This window comes from Ceratotherium simum, chromosome 36, assembly GCF_057802395.1.
Source record: "Ceratotherium simum simum isolate JZ-2026a chromosome 36, ASM5780239v1, whole genome shotgun sequence".
Classification (NCBI taxonomy): Eukaryota; Metazoa; Chordata; class Mammalia; order Perissodactyla; family Rhinocerotidae; genus Ceratotherium; species Ceratotherium simum.
The window spans coordinates 25,370,139-25,388,503 of NC_141935.1; the positions used below are offsets into that span (position 1 = coordinate 25,370,139).

General features: G+C 36.7%; 1 protein-coding gene across 7 annotated transcripts in view; it reads right to left on the reverse strand.

Annotated features, from left to right (window-relative positions):
- The window catches only part of CNST (consortin, connexin sorting protein), a 116,666-nt gene that overhangs the window by 14,047 nt on the left and 84,254 nt on the right, over nucleotides 1-18,365 (reverse strand). For all 7 annotated transcript variants that reach the window (XM_087424447.1, XM_004439571.3, XM_087424448.1 and 4 more), the window contains 5 exons: nucleotides 16,810-16,896; nucleotides 16,232-16,346; nucleotides 13,755-13,776; nucleotides 13,482-13,578; nucleotides 3,537-4,432 (listed from right to left, as the gene is read on the reverse strand). In XM_087424447.1, coding sequence (XP_087280573.1) covers nucleotides 3,537-4,432; nucleotides 13,482-13,578; nucleotides 13,755-13,776; nucleotides 16,232-16,346; nucleotides 16,810-16,896 — 1,217 coding nt within the window. The remainder of the gene's footprint in view (nucleotides 1-3,536; nucleotides 4,433-13,481; nucleotides 13,579-13,754; nucleotides 13,777-16,231; nucleotides 16,347-16,809; nucleotides 16,897-18,365) is intronic.

Sequence of the window (18,365 nt, forward strand, 5' to 3'; positions counted from 1 at the left end):
TCATAATGCCACCTTGAATTTGTACAGCGTATTTCTTCTCTCAGGTTTTGACGCCAGGAACAGCTGAAGAGTTTAAAAAGAAGATAATGTAACCCTCTCAGGTTCCAGAATCAAGGAAGTCAATGATTTATTAGCATTACCAGGTTCCTGGGTAAAGTGGGTTTCGGGTTCTGACATTAAAATAATCAAGTCAGTATATTATGGGTATTTCAATAAAATTTCATCTTTTCCCAAAAACTAGTATACTCAAATCCAACAGACAACAGTTGCAGTCAGACAACTGTTAGACTGCAGGCTCCATATGTACAGGGTCCTTATCCGGAGTTTTAACTCTTAATCACTGCATCTGTAACGTCGTGGCACTTGCATAGAAGTTACTCTCATAAAATTTACCAAATGAGGAAATAAATCAGTGAATCTCTCCAACGTGCTGCCTGACACTGCACATATGATAAACTTTCTTAAAAATCTATGAAATGAGCATAAATGTTTTTGATGCTTTTCTAAACAGAGGAGATTATACTTTCGATGATAGTGCGTCACGCTCTTTTTTACATAGGAAAAAACAGCAATGCTTCAGATATGAAGCTATCATTTTACTTAGCAAAATTATTTTGGATTTGAAAAAGCTTCCCAAACCTAGAAAAGTTTCATTTACACATGTCTCTATATTAATGAATTAAATTACTGTAGACATTTTTTATATATTTTGTATGAGATTTTGTGTAAATTATTTCATTTTATGTGATGAATCTAATTGTCTCAAAAAACACAACTAACAAACGCTTCCATGGGGCTGGCAGTGGTTATCAAAGCCAAGTTCCACTGGGGCCAGGGCTGAGCAATGCAGAAGTGGCAAGAAAACGAAAGCAGAGAGACAAGAAAAAAGGGAAAAACTGGCGATGAAAGAACACCCCATTACATTCTACCAAAAACCTGGTGGCGGAAAGAGTGACAAGCAGCTAAGAAATCTGTGAGGGGCGGAGCCACTAAGGGAGAAACTAAGGAGAAACAGATTTGGGAGAAAGAACAGCACAGAGATGTGGGGGAAAGTAGTCTCACGAGCCTCAGTGGTTCCTGAGGGCGTGAAAAATACTATTCCTGAGTATTATTTAGTTATTAAGAAATTATGTTCTGTATCCTCTACTCACAAGACCATGGAGGCACGAAAAATATTTAAAAAACAATTCCAGCAAAATTAGTGACGTGCGCAGCAGCCCCCATAAGGCCAAGAACTTCATGATTCCCTAGTGTATCCTCGCCCCCGACACATGGAAGATCCTTAATACAATTTTACTGAAAGCATGAAACAAAGTGTTTGGATTAAAAAAAGTTTGCCTTATAAGCAAACCCACTATTTCCTGAATAGTTTACGTAGCATAGAACCTCACCCTTAAGGTATTAAGGAAATAGTAAGCATTAGTGATTCTTAGTTTTGAAATTTTAAAAACTCTTTTCCTGACAAAGTTAGGCAGATTTTATTAAAGTTTATTTCCCAGGATGAAGAAGGAAGTATCCAGAAACAACCTGTTTAGCATTATCATAGGAAAGTAAATTAGTTTTGTAAATCATACGTAGCTTTTGGGCTTCTTAAAACAGCACAACTTAACAGACCAATAGCATTTTAGGAAAGGGGACCATCTCGTTTAAAAAGTAACTTCACAGGAAAGACAACTCCAAAATGTAAATGCACATAGTTTCCACTGCTAGGCGTTAGGTAGGAAAAATTAACATTAGGAGTTTGAGGAAGGAATATTCCATTTAGCTGTTATACAACATCAATTCAACAGTAATCCCCACCAGAAATGTTCTTTAAGGTAGGGAGACTCAACAGGAGCACTCTGATCTTCTTCACAGTTTATACCTAAAAAGGTAAAACCAGACCTTATGTCTTTTCTCCATAAGGTCACCTTGATTATTGGCATGAAAAGAAGCAGTCAGATAATGGTAACCTTTTGGTATTAAAGCCGGATTTGAATATGGGTGTAACTTCTGTTTTGATAATTCCCTGTACCAGAGGTCTGGCAAAAGCAAACAAGAGAAGGAATACTGGTTCAGTGCTGTACTATTAGCTCTATTAATTTTTTTTTTAAATGTGGTAAAATAAAATTACCTTTTTAACAATTTTTAAGGGTACAATTCATGGCATTAATTACAGTCACAATGTTGTGCAACCATCGCCAATATCTATTTCTAAAATTTTCATCCCTCCAAACCGAAACTCCACACTCATTAAGCACTATTAAATAATTTTAAGAAAAAATTAAGAAGAAAAATCATAGTTTATGGAGGATTGACCATAAATGGCAATAAAAAGATCTGATTAAAATAAACAAAAGAATGAATACTGGGTCAAGTGCTTTACTATTCTACCTAATTTTGTCAAGAAAAAATTAAGAAGACAAATCATAATTGATGGAGAATTGACTATAAGTGGCAATAAAGGAAGCTAGCAATAAAACTGTTAATTATCCTAGAAAGCTTTTACAAGGCTCCATTTTCATGTGTATTTTGCTGTCTACTTTGGCTTGTACTTTTCCATTTCCCACTGGAACTTTTTTTTTCAATGATAAGGCAGAATTAGAAAACAATGGACATAAATAGGACATAAAAGCTTATTGGAAAAAAATGTAAGATGAAGAAGAAAGGTAGTTAGTATCCTATTTTGCAGAGGAGGAAACAGAGACTAGAGAGGTAATAGTAACTTCATAAGGCTGCTACCCGGTGGAGTCAGTATCTGAACTTGGGCTGTGAGACTCAGCTCTTTCCACTACACCAGGTCACCCTCCCAAGGGGCTTCAGGTATGGCTTTTACCTTTTTTTTTTTTCTGAACTTAAAAAATTGTATTATCAAGCAAAGGAGAATGGTCACCTTGATCCTCTCCTCTCCTTTTTTTTTTTTTTTTTTTGGTTTTGATTAGCTGCATTACTGTTTAGAGAAACTTTAAAACTTTGAGTTATTTATAATATTTGATGTAGTCAAGTAGCAAGTATTGTTTGTTCAACCCTAGAGCTTATAAATTAATACTGTAAGAAAGAGAAGACTCACAACATGCAACTTAAGGCTTAAAAATCCATCCAGTATCTCCTAATCTTACCATATTTTAAAATGTTTCCTTCACTCTGGTATACTGTTTTAAAGAATTAAAAAATATATTAAGAAACAATGAGTATCTTCTAGATGAGAAGAAAAATGAGATTTCCTTACAGGTATGTAACTAATTTTGTCTTGATCATAATTCCCAGGACTGCCACATAAAAGTCACAGGAATATAAAAAATGGTATTCATAATGCTTACTGTACCCAGAGGCATAAAATATAACTTCTTGATGTATAAACATCATGATTAAAAGTCATTTTATTCAATACATGTAAATAAACAAAACTACTAATGATTAAAAGTTTACGTTAACTAAATTTTTCCCTCATATTTGAGAACAGGGAAAACTTACAAAAACAAGGCAACGTTTAGCATATATGTGCTATTAAATTTCATTTCACTTTTAACTGTACTTATATTAAATCTCAAATTTACCTCTGCAATCTCTATCCTTTTTGCAAGATCATCGAGAGAAAGAGAGCTATCATCGGAAGGCAGATTCTCCTGTAGACTATAGGAGGCTTCTTCAGGAGAAAGATCTTGAAGATCAGAGTCTTCCTCTTGGTTATCTTCGTATGAAAGGGAATCTTCAGTATCTTTCAAGCATCCTTCTAAAAGGCTGTTCAAATAGTCTTCTGTTTCTTTATTGACTTGGTCGTCCTTATCTCCCTTTTCCTCTGGGGCCATATACACTTCTGGAAGCACTGTACTTAAGTCAGATACTTTATTATTTTCACAAAGTACACTCTCAGAGCCTTCTGAGTCAGTCTGCTCCTGTGGTGATTTTCCATCACTGTCTGTGAGATCAGGTTGCTGCAGCTCATTTAATTCATTGTTCTCAAGCTGGTCTGTGGGCAACGCCTTAGAAGCATCCTGAAGTGGCAACCTGAGTTCCTTTCTTTGAATCTGTGAATATTTACCCTCAGAAATCAACGCAGGAGGTATGTGATGAGAGCCTGGTAAAATCAAGGGCTCTATCATTGACTCGCTGGTAAGCAACACCTTAGAGTCTTCAGCAACGCCCTCTATTTCAGCCACATCTTGGCAGGCCTCTGTTTGAGCCAGCTGCAAGTGGCTGTCACTCTCACAGGCATTCTCGGAGGAATGTGGCCCAGACCCGCTCCCAGCAGTCTCTGAGGGCTGGGCGTGGAGCTGCAGTGTGGCTTCAGCGCTGCAGAGCGGCTCCTCCGTGTGGTCCTTCCCTGCAGTTACCGGAAGGCTCCGAGGATTTGCCTGCCTGTCCATCTGATTACAGCAGAAACTGCTCTCCCCAGTCTCTTCTTTATGTTGGCTTTCTTTACTTGGTTCCAGGCCAAGACAAGTTTCACTCTCTGAAGACGAAGAAAAACAAGTTGTTTTAAGATTCAAAACAACACTTTGTACAGGAGGGAAGAGAAAAGGCATATGAATAATATGTGTGACACAACAATATTCTAAACCTCTCAAATGGATCTTCTATCTGTTGGATAATAGTGTCTTTAGGTGGAGGAAATATCCTAAATATTCAGTAAATAATCCTTTATATAGAAAAATTAACAGAGATTATTCAAAAACACGATAAGAATATGAATAAATAATTTAATCTTCATTATCATTGAAAAAATCATTTGTCAAAGGTTTAAAAGATATTCTTCTGAACCTTATTGGCCTTCTATATTTAAATGAATATTTTAAAGTACAGAAAATTATTTTCAGTATAGTTAAGACATGGCATATTTTTATTTATTTTTTTTTCCCCCAAAGCCCCAGCAGACAGTTGTACGTCATAGCTGCACATCCTTCTAGTTGCTGTACGTGGGACGCGGCCTCAGCATGGCCGGAGAAGCGGTGCGTCGGTGCGCGCCCGGGATCCAAACAGGGGCCGCCAGCAGCAGAGCACGTGCACTTAACTGCTAAGCCACGGGGCTGGCCCAAGACATGGCATATTAAGTAAATATTTTTACATGATGAACCTTAGTTATATACTTACATAATTTAAAGTGTAAGAAAAGTAATATTGGTTCTGATCTATTTAGACTAAATTAAGGAACATAAGTCTGTTCTGTTAATTTATTTAAGCATAATAGCTTTAATAATAACATTCTTAATGTGCTTGAAAATTACTTGCAATTTCTTAAAGGGAGGTAGTGGTATAAGGCATAAGTTTTGGCACCAGGTAGAAATGGATTTGAATTTTGACATCTCTTTCAATTTCTATATTAAATAAAGTCAATTTAAAATATTTTTCTTTCACTTTAATACTAAACAGTTAAGAATTTTCAGGGGCTGGCCTGGTGGCGTAGCGGTTAAGTGTGCATGCTCTGGCAGCCTGGGGTTCGCGGGTTCGGATCCTGGGCGCACATCAATGCATTGCTTGTCAAGCCATGCTGTGGTGGCGTCCCATATAAAGTAGAGAAAGATGTGCATGGATGTGAGCCCAGGGTCAATCTTCCTCAGCAAAAAGGGGAGGATTGGCATGGGATGTTAGCTCAGGGCTGATCTTTCTCAAAAAAAGAAAAAAAAACCAGAATCTTCACATATACAGTCACGTGCTGCATAACGAGGTTTCAGTTTACGATGGACTGCATATGACGGTGGTCCCGTAAGATTAGTATCATATAGCCTAGGTGTGTAATAGGCTATACCATCTAGGTTTGTGTAAGTGACAAAATCGCCTAATGTCACATTTCTCAGAACATGTCCCCGACGTTTTGTGGTGCATGATTGTATACTGAATGCCTACATTGGTAGGTAACAGAGAAGCGTGCTCACGATTCAGTCAGCTTATCGGTCCATTAGCATTCCTAACTATTGCAGGAGTTTTAGCTTTTCTAAAAAAGTGATATATTGTTTAATTTATACAAATAATGAGCCAAAGGTTAAAATCAAAGATGAAATATAGTGGTAGTTATATTCTACTTGGTTTTTCACTTATTGATACTTTAACAATTACCACTTGACAATGGAGGCGGGTACCATACCAAAGAAAAGGCAGTACTTAAACACCATCTTCTGATTTCAGCGAATCAGGGATGGAGGCTGGCCACCTCAACTCTGGACTCCTGAGTTCAGTAGCATTGTACTACTTCCCCCCACACCCTGACTCAAATATCAGATGAAGAGAGGACAAGGAAAAAGAAGTCACTTTTTGGGAGACTGCATTCCTTCTCTCTTCCCACCCCAAAGAATCACTCAAAGTTTGGGAGACTGCAAGAAAACACATGGACATTTTACTCCCCTAGGCTGTCTGCATCGCCACTGAGGTTAGAGCAGAGTGCCACAGCCAGGTGGAAAGGGGCCAAGCTCTCCTCCACAAGTTCTCAGTACCCAAAGGTTCAGAAGACAGCCTTCAAAACACATGCACAGGATTCAGAGTAAATGAGATTGAAGGCCACAGTTCCACTGGTACCATTAAAGCACAGGGCTGAGAGAACCCCACATCAGAGGAATGGGGTGTGCTGTCCCTAGCCCAGGGTCAGTTACCTAAAGGACTGCAAATACCTAGGAGAGCCACTTGGGAGTAAGCTCCTCCTCAGCTGGTCCTGCTGGAGCCACCACACATCCCCATAGATCAATCTGGACTCAGCCAAACGCACTATTCTAGCTGGCTCCAACCGAGAGCAGACCAGCCCCCCCGGGGAAGGAGAGCAGAGAAGAGCCTTGGATAAAATGAGACTTAAGTGTTAAGATGAAGTTTGGAAATGAATAGGACTAAGTCCTAAAGAATCAAAACAAGACTATTTAATAGCTATAAGTGATGAAAAGTTACAGAATCAGCCTGAGGTGCCACTACATGACTAGAAAGTAAGGTGGTTGATTGCAGTTACTGGACAAAACACGACCATTTTAATACTGTTTCTAGTGAACCAAGACATCACTTAAGTGATGAGTAATAAAGACTACCCACAGGTACTACATATTATTTATAAAATACCAGCCTGAAAACAGTTGCTTCATTCCATCATGTAGAAACAATACTGAATATGGAAAAAAATGCAGGTAATTTAAGACGCAAAAGGCAAGAGTTCCAAACTAGATCAGGAGAGTAGCTGCAGTTTATTTTTGATGCCATATAAAATCTAAGTTACATTTTTAATACATATTCAGTCCCCAAATCAAACATGACATATGCTATTTTATAATTTATGATGTCAAATATGCTTTGGGGGGAAAGGCTAACATTTGTCTTTACAAGTAATGAAGAACAGTCCCCTGCCTTACCCTCCCGATCTGTCTGACTCCTCTTCTCTGGGGACAGCCCCTTTCAATTCCTTTAGCTGTGTCTTCAGATTTACTCTCCATTTCTAGATAAGACTTATACGCTATTTACTGATTTTTCAGTTTTAGAGGCCACCTGCTGACTTTCCAATGTGGAAGAAGAGAATTAGTTCTCTTGGTTCTTTTCATTCCTTTCCCCCCGATGATACCTTATTTCCCCTCCTCCAGCTTCCCACTACAGTTCAACACAGTCCTGGGACAAATCAACATTCAAATGTTGACATTACCACGGCTCTGTAAATATTATTTACAACTGACCCATTCTGCGTACTACGATACCTTTTCCTTTCTCATTTATGCTTTGTTTTCCTTGGTGTTGATAACTGCCTCACTACTTTGTTACCAAGAAAAAAAACCAAAACCAAAAACCTTTATCTATGAATCTCCAAACTGTGAGAGATGTACAACTGTGGCATATGTACCAACAGATAATCTATCAGTTTTGAAACATATCCTTCTTGAGCTCCTGACCTGAAGCTGCTCTCCAGGTCTGCTACACAGGTATTGTCCTGGAATTTCCCTTCTCGGTGAGCCTAAGAACTCCCATTGGATCTATCTTGGAAAGTCTGTCATCTGAATCCCAGATCTTCCTCCTCGTTTATTCTTTCTTGGTGGAATATTTCCTAACAAAAGGTACAGGGAAGGTACATTTTTTAAGATTGTTCACATTTGAAAGTCTGCACTCCTTCACCCCTGACTAAACCTTTGCTCAGGTGAAGTTTTCCAGGTTAGAAATTGTTTTCTCTCACCATTCTGAAGGCACTGCTGTATTGTGTCTAGCTTCCAGTAGCTGCAAATAGTTTCCTACCGTTCTGAATACCAATCCCTTGTAACCTACATTTTCTTCCTGGAAGATTTAGATTCGTTTCTTTTTATCTGGTGTCCTGAAACTTCACAACGTTTCTCATTCTTTGTGTTGGTACTTGTTGGACTTTCAACCTGGAAACTTGCGGCCTTCAATTCTGGGAAATTTTCCTGTATTACTTCTTTGATAATTTGTCCTCTGCCATTTTCTGTTCTCTCTTTTTAGAATGCCTACAGTAGGATTTGGGGCCTCCTGGACTGATTATCTAGAACTTTTCTGTTATACTGTTCATCTCTTTGTCTTTGGATCAAGTTTCTGAGATACTGCTTCAATTTTATCCTTCAACTCTTCTAATTAATTTTTTATTTTGGCCATTATACTTTTTAATTTCTAAAAAATTTTTAATTTTCTGAATGCTCCTCTTTTAGAGCATCTTATTGTTTCCATATATCCAATATTTTCTCTAATTTCTGTGATAATATTCACTTATTTTTAAAAAGTTTTCATCTGTTCTCTGCATTTGTTTCCTTTGGTTTGTCTGTCTGATTCGGTCTCCATCATTCTTATTTGAGGTTTTCTTAAATGAGGCCACGAGCAAGACTGTGGTTAAAGGCAAGCTTTCTCCAGGAGTAGTCCTCAGTGTGAGACAAAGAGGGCCTAGGGCCATTCGTTGGGAGGCCTTTAATGTGAGTATTTGGAGGTTTTATCTCATAGACTAGTAGCCAGTTTTCCAGAGAGGAAGAAACAGACTTAGCTGCCAGAGTTCCAGATGTCAAATACAAAATGTCAGCTAAAGGTCTCGCCCTTCAGTCCGTAAGATTGTCATTCAATCCTTATTTTCCATATACCCCTTCCTTGAGTTGTTCCTGATTCCTGAGTCCAGAATTCCTCAAAAAATAAACCTTCAGCCTCCTGCTTGGTAGAGAGGGAATATAAAGGTCTAAGTGCTTCTTGAATAGTCTTTCAGCCCAACCTCCTGTTTCCAGTCCAACCCTACACCCTCGACTTCAGAGGTTCCCTCTGTGCTTCCAACTCCCATCCTTTCCAGGCAGGAATCAACCTTTTCCCTGTAGACACTTAGCTTTCAGCTTTCTCTGGTGTGCTAAGCCGGTTGCCACCCATCCATCTGCTTTCCAGTTTCCAAATTTTTCTGGGTGTCACACTGGCTGCTGTTTCCTTGCCAGTTCTGTCCGTGGGGGTTTCTGCCTTTTAAGAATCCCTTTCTGATGTTTTAATGGTGTTCCAGCAAAAAGTGGAGATAAATGTTTGATCCATTGTGTTTAACTAAAAATATTGTCTGAATTTCCCACAATTATGTATTATACTATAAAACTTACTATTGTTAATGCTTCTGTTAACATTAACACGAATTTCTGTCAACTGTCTCTCCTGAACCCAAAGATCTAGTGAAGTAAGTTTGCTATTCCCTATTGCATTAACTTCACACACACTAAAAAACACAACCCTACTATGATGAAATAAAAATAGAATAACAGCTAAGTGCATGACCAATATTTAATAAATACTGAATTAAAGAGGTAGTTCTAAAATGAGAAGTTAGCCTAAGTTCTAACACATGCTCTGTAGAAATGTACATGCCTTTGAGTTATTCTTTCATCTCCCATCGCCCATGAGTTCTCTTTAGGGAAAAATCCCCCCCACAATTCATGATATGGGACTAAAGCATTCATGAATTAATACTTATTTCTTATACTTTCTGAATATCTCATTAATTAACATTAAGTACAAACATTTGAGTGGTATCAGGCTTGAGAAGAAAGTTTTCACAGTAAATATTTATTTTAGCAGACTGGAAAAAAAGTCCTTAAACAAAGTCTGAAATGTTGATAACAGAATTATTAGTACATCTTCTACAGAGGATAATTCAAAACTAAAAATGTACATAACCTGTTATCAAGGAAAAGCAAGTTAAAACCACAATGACATACCAATTCATATCAACTAAAAATGACTAAAATAAAAAAGACTGACAACATTAAACGTCAGCAAGGATGTGGAGCATCTGGGATTCTCATATATTGCTGGTGGGGTATAAAATGGTACAAGTACACTGGAGAACTGTTTGGCAGTTTCTTACTAAGTTAAACACGTACCTTTCCTATGACCCAGCGATTACACCCTTAATTATTTACCCAAGAGAAATGAAAACATACATCCACAAAAAGACTTCCTAGCAGTTTTATTCATGATAACCCCAAACTGGAAACAATCCAACTGTCTATCAACAGATGAATGGATAGAGAAATTGTAGTATAGTCAAAAAATGGAATACTACTCCGCAATGAAAAGGAATGAATTAATGATACATATAATAATATGGGCGACTCTCAAAAACATATGCTGAGCAATTCTATTTATATTAAATTCTAAAACAATGAAAACTCATCTATAACAGAAAAGCACTGGGTTGCCTGGGCCTGGAGGTGGGAGAGACTGACTGTAAAGGGGATTGGGAGGAAGATTTTGGAGTGATGAATATGTTCTATATCTCGACTGGGGTAGTGGTTACATGAGTGTATACATTTGTGAAAACTCATCAAATTATACACTTAAAATGGGTACACATTACAGCATGAAAATTGTACTTCAATAAAGTTGATAAAAAATGGGAAGGGAATGATACATATAAAACTCAGAATAATGGTTACCTTACGGGTGGAGTGAAAGCAGGGGACACAAAGGTAGTTGTAAAAGAAATGACAATAATTTAGTCCTTAGTTGGGTATTAAGTTCACAGGCCTTCATTTTGTTATCATTTGTTATAATGTATGTATGTAACATATATTATTTTTACATATAAAATATTACCTAATAAAAATAGGGGCCAGAGCAGTGGCGCAAGTGGTTAAGCGCGCGCGCTCCACTGCAGTGGCCTGGGGTTCGCTGGTTCAGATCCTGGGCGCACACCGATGCATCGCTTGTCAAGCCATGCTGTGGCTGCGTCCCATATAAAGTAGAAGAAGACGGGCATGGATGTTAGCCCAGGGCCAGTCTTCCTCAGCAAAAAAAGGAGGCTTGGCAGATGTTAGCTCAGGGCAGATGTTCCTCACAAAAAAAATAAATAAAAAATAAATAAAAATATAAATTAACAAAAATGGGTGGACTTAAGGGTCAGAAAACCAGGGTTTGGCTATGAGTTCTAATTAGTTCTGTTCCTGAATAAGTCACTTAGCTTCCTTGAGTTACTTAAAATGATTCTGCCTACCTTATACTGGCTATTGTGAGGAACAGATAAAATAATATACATAAAAGTACTTTGAATATAAAATACCAGGTAAATTACTTGAAGACTTTAATAATGGTAGATTAATTAGAAAAGTAGCGACAACAATACACAAAGAACATGGATAGAACACTCGTAGCAGGGGTAGTGATAACAGGAGGAGGAGGAAGGGGAGTAATGAGAGCAGTGAGTACGTACTGAGTTCATACTTTGTGCCAGGTACTGTTCTCAACTTTTAACATGAAGCTACTAATTTAATCCTCATAAGAATCCTGTGAGGTAAATGCTATTAGCGTCCACATTTTGGAGTTGAGGAAAGGGAGGCACAGAGAAGTTAGGCAACTTGCCTAAGGTCACACAGCTGTGAGCGGTGGAGACAGGATTCCAAGCACACAAGTTTGGCTCCAAAAACAATGTTTTTAATCATCACACAAAAAATATCAAGTTACATATTACATAAGGAGCTTAGGATCAAGGAATGTAGAGAGAAAGAAAAGGGAAAGGAAAGTTTATATTGTACTACACGTCAGACATTATTAGAAATGAGGAATATGAGGTAACACAAGGACAATGTATTAAATACAAATCATTTAAAGTAATATTTTCACATTTCTCTTTTTCTCATATTGTTATGTCTCTATGTATTTATTCACAGAATAACCAATCTGAGGAGATTAATTAATTCTGGGAGATCTGACATCTTTCTTTAAAAGATATTGTTTTATCAGACTTGGCAAGATTTCTTTCCCCAGAATTTAGTCCGCATCCTCCCCATAAGATGGTTACTAGTGAGATGTCTGTATTGTGGAAGTCTTTGATAAGCCATACAGCTTACTCAGCAGAAGCACCCTGCAGTCGATTAGAAACCAGAAGACTCGGGTTCTGGTTGTGAATCAAAGCACGAATCAAGGACTTAAACGTGGTGCCTCAGTTTCCCCATCTGCACCACATATCTCAGAGGAGAGGCCAAGCTAGAAGTCGTGCCACGCTGATGCTGGGCAGCAACCAGTGCGAGGTGTCAAATTCAAACTACCAGCCTGTAATAGCACTCCTTCCAAAATGCACAACACGGAGAAGATCTATGCCCAAACTATTTGTTAACTTCTTCCCTCTTTAAGATTTTTATGAAGCTAACTTTACTGATTTCCAACATAAAAATGACTGGAAAAGAACAGATGAGAAGAGCAGAGTACAGCAGGATTGGCCTGAGGCAATATCCCAAATTTTCCTCACAAGAGAAAAGAGGATAAAGTAAAATTTAGGGGAGAAAAAAAGGACTTTGTAAACAAAAAAATGTGAATTAAATTGAAGACATCATCATTATCATCTTATCTCTTCAGGCAACTCAGTCAAAACACCTGATGCTGCCTGGTAACTATCAGGGCACTCAGGCTCAGGAACATAAAGCCCAGGAATATAAATTAGTATTAAAATCATACATCAGGAAAAATAAACACCTTAAAACGGGCTTATCTTTATTTTCTAAAGTTTTTATAATGAATATACACTACCAGTGCAAGAAAAAAAATTTCTAAAAATCTTTAACTTTTGATGTAAGACAAAGTGGTATAAAATATGTCATAAATGCTTTAGAAATGTGTAAATGCAAATTAAAGTACATCATATGTTAGTCAACAAAAAAGGCAAGTAAATCCATTGTTATAGATAAATTATCAAGATATACAGCTTTTAAATATCAATATTTATAGAACAAATATCTGGTAAAGTGCATACAATAATTGCTGGTTTTTAAACAGAAAAGGACATCTGAATACTCCAAAACCAATTCTATTTCAGAGCATTTTTGTACAACCTTGTCATATTCTGTTACATACATATAACCAACTACTGAAAACATGGAAATAATTTTATGGTTTTATAAGAATTTAGAATTTATAATTTCTACTACTAGATACCTAAAAATAGTTACACAATATTAAAAAAATCTCACTTTTCTATTTGTCTAGGAGAGGTATATGCAAAAAAATTCCTTTGCAGCAATTCAGATGTAACACTTGTAAAATATTACAGGAGGCAGGCATCTCTTACATCCCTCTCGAACTTAAAAACATACCCGACTCTTGGGCTGTGGCTCCTCTTTCCTTTGGATCTTCAGACACCATTAATTGCGTAAAGCATTTCCCTCCCAGGGACTTTTCTACAGCTGCTAGCTAAAAAGTAAAAAAAAAAAAAAAAAAAAAAAAAACTTTTGGGGAAACTGTTACATTAAATTAGAAAGCTGAAAATAATTTGACAAAGGTTTCATTATTTTCTAAAACAGTCCATGCAACAGACATACGACATAACATTTTTCCTGAAAAATATTTTCAAAGAAACAATCTCTTACCTTATGTTTGGACAAAAGAGGACTGTAGAAAAAAAGAGAGAAAAAAAGAATTAAAAAAAATTTACAGCAGCAATCTGCTTCCAAACAAATGTCACTGAAATGGCTGTTAAAAAAAATACAGCTTCTCCGGATTCTAATATTAGCACAGAACATTTCCACCGCTGAAACATTACCACTGGTTCACACAGTTCAAAGTGCAACTATATCATGTGTTTATCTCCTTAGATAGACAATTACTGCTGAAAACTCTCAAAGAAGCTACAAATACTGAGACCTAGGAGAAAAAAGTACGTTAACCTTTTGCCAATAATGTATTAAAGAGTATTTCACACATATATATTTTTTACATTTTGGTTTATGTCATTATAGTCTAAAATAGATTACGGTGTAAGATAATTTTATTGGCATCATCCATGGAAACAGATAACAAAAAAAGTAATTTTTAAATATTATATTTTAGAGAATACCCAAGATAACAGAATACATATATCCACCAAAAGGCATGCACAAAAACGTTCATAGCCATTTTATTCATAATATTCAAAACCCAGAAACAATCCAAATGTCTGTTAACAATAGGAGGGACAAATAAATTGCTACAAAGTCATATAATGACTTATTCTACACAGGAATAAAACAGAGCAAATTACCATTACATGCAACAACATGTAACACGGACATAATGATGGGCAAAAGAAGCTAGATACAAAAATCTACACACAGTGTGATTACACTAACATGAAATTACAGAACAGGCAAATATACTGTTATAGAACTCAGACAGTGGTTACTTTAGGGGTCGAGGGGGTACTGACTTGGTACACGCATGAGGGAGTTTTCTGAGGGGCTAGGCTGTTCTGTATCTTGGTCAGAGTGGTAACTACAGACATATATGTATATGTAAAAATTCACCAAGCTTGTGCACTTCAATGTATGTATAACTCAAAAATATTTTTTATATTAAAAAAATTTAAGGGTAATAATTTAGGAGAATTACTCAAATTTAAAGCATAAAGATGCCCTGTTCATATCATGTGCAATAAATATTTGTTTTGTTTTGTTTTGTTTTGTTTTGTTTTTTTGAGGAAGATCAGCCCTGAGCTAACATCCATGCTAATCCTCCTCTTTTTGCTCAGGAAGACCGGCTCTGAGCTAACATCTATTGCCAATCCATCTCCTTTTTTTTTCCCCCAAAGCCCCAGTAGGTAGTTGTATGTCATAGTTGCACATCCTTCCAGTTGCTCTATGTGGGACGAGGACTCAGCATGGCCGGAGAAGCAGTGTGTCAGTGCACGCCCCCAGATCCGAACACGGGCCGCCAGCAGCTGAGCATGCGCACTTAACCGCTACACCACGGGGCCAGCCCCAATAAATATTTGTTTTTAAATAATTAAAACATTTGTAACACATTAAAAAATCATTAGTACCATGGGAAGGACAGGGAAAAGTGTCTACACTGAATATTTTGAAAGAAAACAATCTCATTTATGCATTTTAAAGGATTCCGATTATTTTAAAGCTCTATGAAGTTGAAAGTTAACCTATTTAATATGCTAAGAAATTAGGTTATAATGCGGTTTCAAAGGTTCAAACTGACTGACACAAGTAACTGCCATCACAAGAGTTGAATAGCCATCACTTCTGAATCTAGAATCATTCTTCCAAGGCTGGTCGTCAAAATAATCAGATCCAAAAGCAATTCTCTATCTGCTGCACGAGCTAACAATTACTTGGGTCTGGTTCATTATTAACAAACAGAGTTTTAGTTTACTTTTGTGATTCTGAGGGAAAAGCAGAAAAAGTTAACAGAACGCAGTCTTTCATCCTCTGTGTTGAGGACCCACGTTGCATCCCAGAAACCTGCACTAGTTTAATCACCATCATGCCCCTCACCTTCAGAATTCTGAGTCTTCAAATAATGAACTCAAAAAATATATTTAAGTGCTTTATTATTACTATAATTTAGTTTTAAAAAATCCAACTCTTTGATACAAACACAACTACAACAAATATAATTCTTTGGATACAAATCAAGCAATTAAAAATTATCTGGTAAATGTAATTTTCTTTCTGCATTATTTTGATGAAATATCATATTGTATTCACTTTCCAGTATTAGATTACTCTTAAAAATCTGTTTTTACTACAACATATAAACATTGGCAAACAACTACAATAAAAAATCCTAACACAACTTTTTCCATCTGAATTCCCTAACCTCTTACCAAACGGAGATCAAAACTAGAACTTAGGTGCTTAGAACCTATGTAAAGTTGATCTTTCACTGAATTCAATGTAAAAACCTGAGATAAAAGCTGAGAAAGGAATCTAATCACTTTATTTCATCCACTTTAATTTCTCCAGTTGAAAATATTAACAAAACAAAGAAATGGATCTTGTATTTCAAATATTCAGTGCTATAATGCTTCTTCAATATTCTATTCTAACTCATTTTAACCAAACACTGATATACTTACTCTTGATGTGTTGTGCAAAGTTTAGTAAGCCGTTCAAAATCTTCACCATTAAATCCTTTTTCTGAATTCCTTAGAGATGTGACTGTATGTGGTTGTACAGTTCTCCATTTTGTTTCTAAATGTAAAACATTTGTTAGTCACTGGCTATCACAAAACATATTTAGGAGGGAAAAAATAGTTAACTAGCACCACTTACAAAGATTGGCATGCAAAATTATCTTTTCAAACAACCCCAAAGGTAACACAATTAGAAATAGCTAAGCAGCTACTTTTCAATACAAGTCAATATTACCCCAGAGACTAAAGTAGCCAGTAGGGCATGCAAAGAGATCAGAAGAAACGCAAATAGCTACCAGTGTTCTTTTCTTGGCACTGACATGAAGAGTGAAACACAAAGAGAAATTTTTTTCTCACAATGACTTAGACTTGTGGTAAAAATGCCACTTTCTTTGCAACATTAACTTGACTGTAGAAACATTTATTTCCTGATTTACAAAACCCAGTCAAATAGTTAACTTTCTAGATAGCAGCTTGTTAGATTACAGATAATTCCACACTCTATGTTAGTCTGTACTCACCCCACTGTTCTTGAATGGCAGAAAGATTTGCGAGCAATTGCTCATGATACAATCGTTCAAGCTGAATGAATTTCATTGCTTTCTCATCTGAACAGAAAATTTGAGGAAAATAGAAATCCAGACCACTGACATTTAGCCCCGTATTTGAAGAAGGATATCTTATATAAGTTGAGAAAATTGAAGCTTACTAAAAAAATGAGAGGACTCTAAATATTTTTAAATTTCAACAAGTCTTAAGTAAGATTTCTTGGTTTTGAAGCAAATTTTAATGTTGCCTGTTATGCAGTAGCTGCTTGGGTTCCACGGTATAAGCAAACAGTAGAAACTAAAAGAAAGTTTTAATGCTCAAGGCCTGCTTGCTAATATATCTCTAACAGAGTCAATTAAAGATAATTTAACTGGAAATAGTACGCCTGCGGAATCCTGGCATCTAAGTGTTTTCCTTTTTTCTCTCCTTAAATTACTTTCTGTCAAGCAACTATGTTCCTCTTTAGTCAAGTGTTTGTTTCTGATTCCAACTCACCTTGACCCTTTACTTATTTCTCACTGAATGCTTTTCTCCCACGAAACCAAAGGATTACATGCCTAAATAAGGACAGAGCAAAACATTATATGGATCTTTTGCAAAACTTTAATTAACTCGCCACAGTGATTTTCATAATTATGTGATTCCACTCTGTAAATTTTCTTATAAACGTCTGCCTTCTCCACCTGTATCATACATTTAGCATCATATGAGGCCGTGATAAATTGTCCAACTGTCTACCTTCCTTTGGGCCATGTTCTAAACGTTGACCCAGAAAGAAGGAAGAGAAAAACTGATCAGGTTTTTGTCCTTCCTATGATCACTCAGAGATTCGGTTCTCTCTCATTTGCAGTCTTAAAGATATGCCAGGGATCATAAAACAAGCCAGGGAGAAGCAGGAACAATTCCACTTTCCTCTGCCCATGACTTAAAGTATACCAGTGTTTCTCAAACTTTACGGAACATAAAAATTATCTGAAAAGCTTGCTAAAATACACATTCATGGGTCTGATCCCCAGAAGCTCTGATTCTAAGGCACATGAATTTGCATTTCCAAGAAGCTCCCGGGATGCAGATGCAGGTCTGCACTGCACTCGATCATACTCATTATCTGGTTAAAAAAAAAAGAGTTCTAGCTTCATTTCCACCAGAATTAGATTTCCTACATACTTAGTAATAAACTGCCATTGTATGAAGTTGTTACCACAGTTTACTGGATCGAGTTCAAGGTGACAACTGCTTATCCCTCCAATCTGCTCAGAGATGTGGTACAACTCAACAAGGTGAGGAGGAAAAAGAAACTACACAAATGGAGAAAAACAGATGCACATGATACGTTCTTTCTAGACAGTATATGTTGGGCCATCCCTCAAAAAGAAAAACAATTTAAAAAAAGGGAATTTGAAAAACTGAGGGACGAAATCTTTCCCATACAAAAGTTAACATACAGTCTCACAACAACATTTATTCTGTTTGTTACTAGTGAAGAATTCAATCTTCCCTTTGCAGATACACAGCTGAAATAAGACAG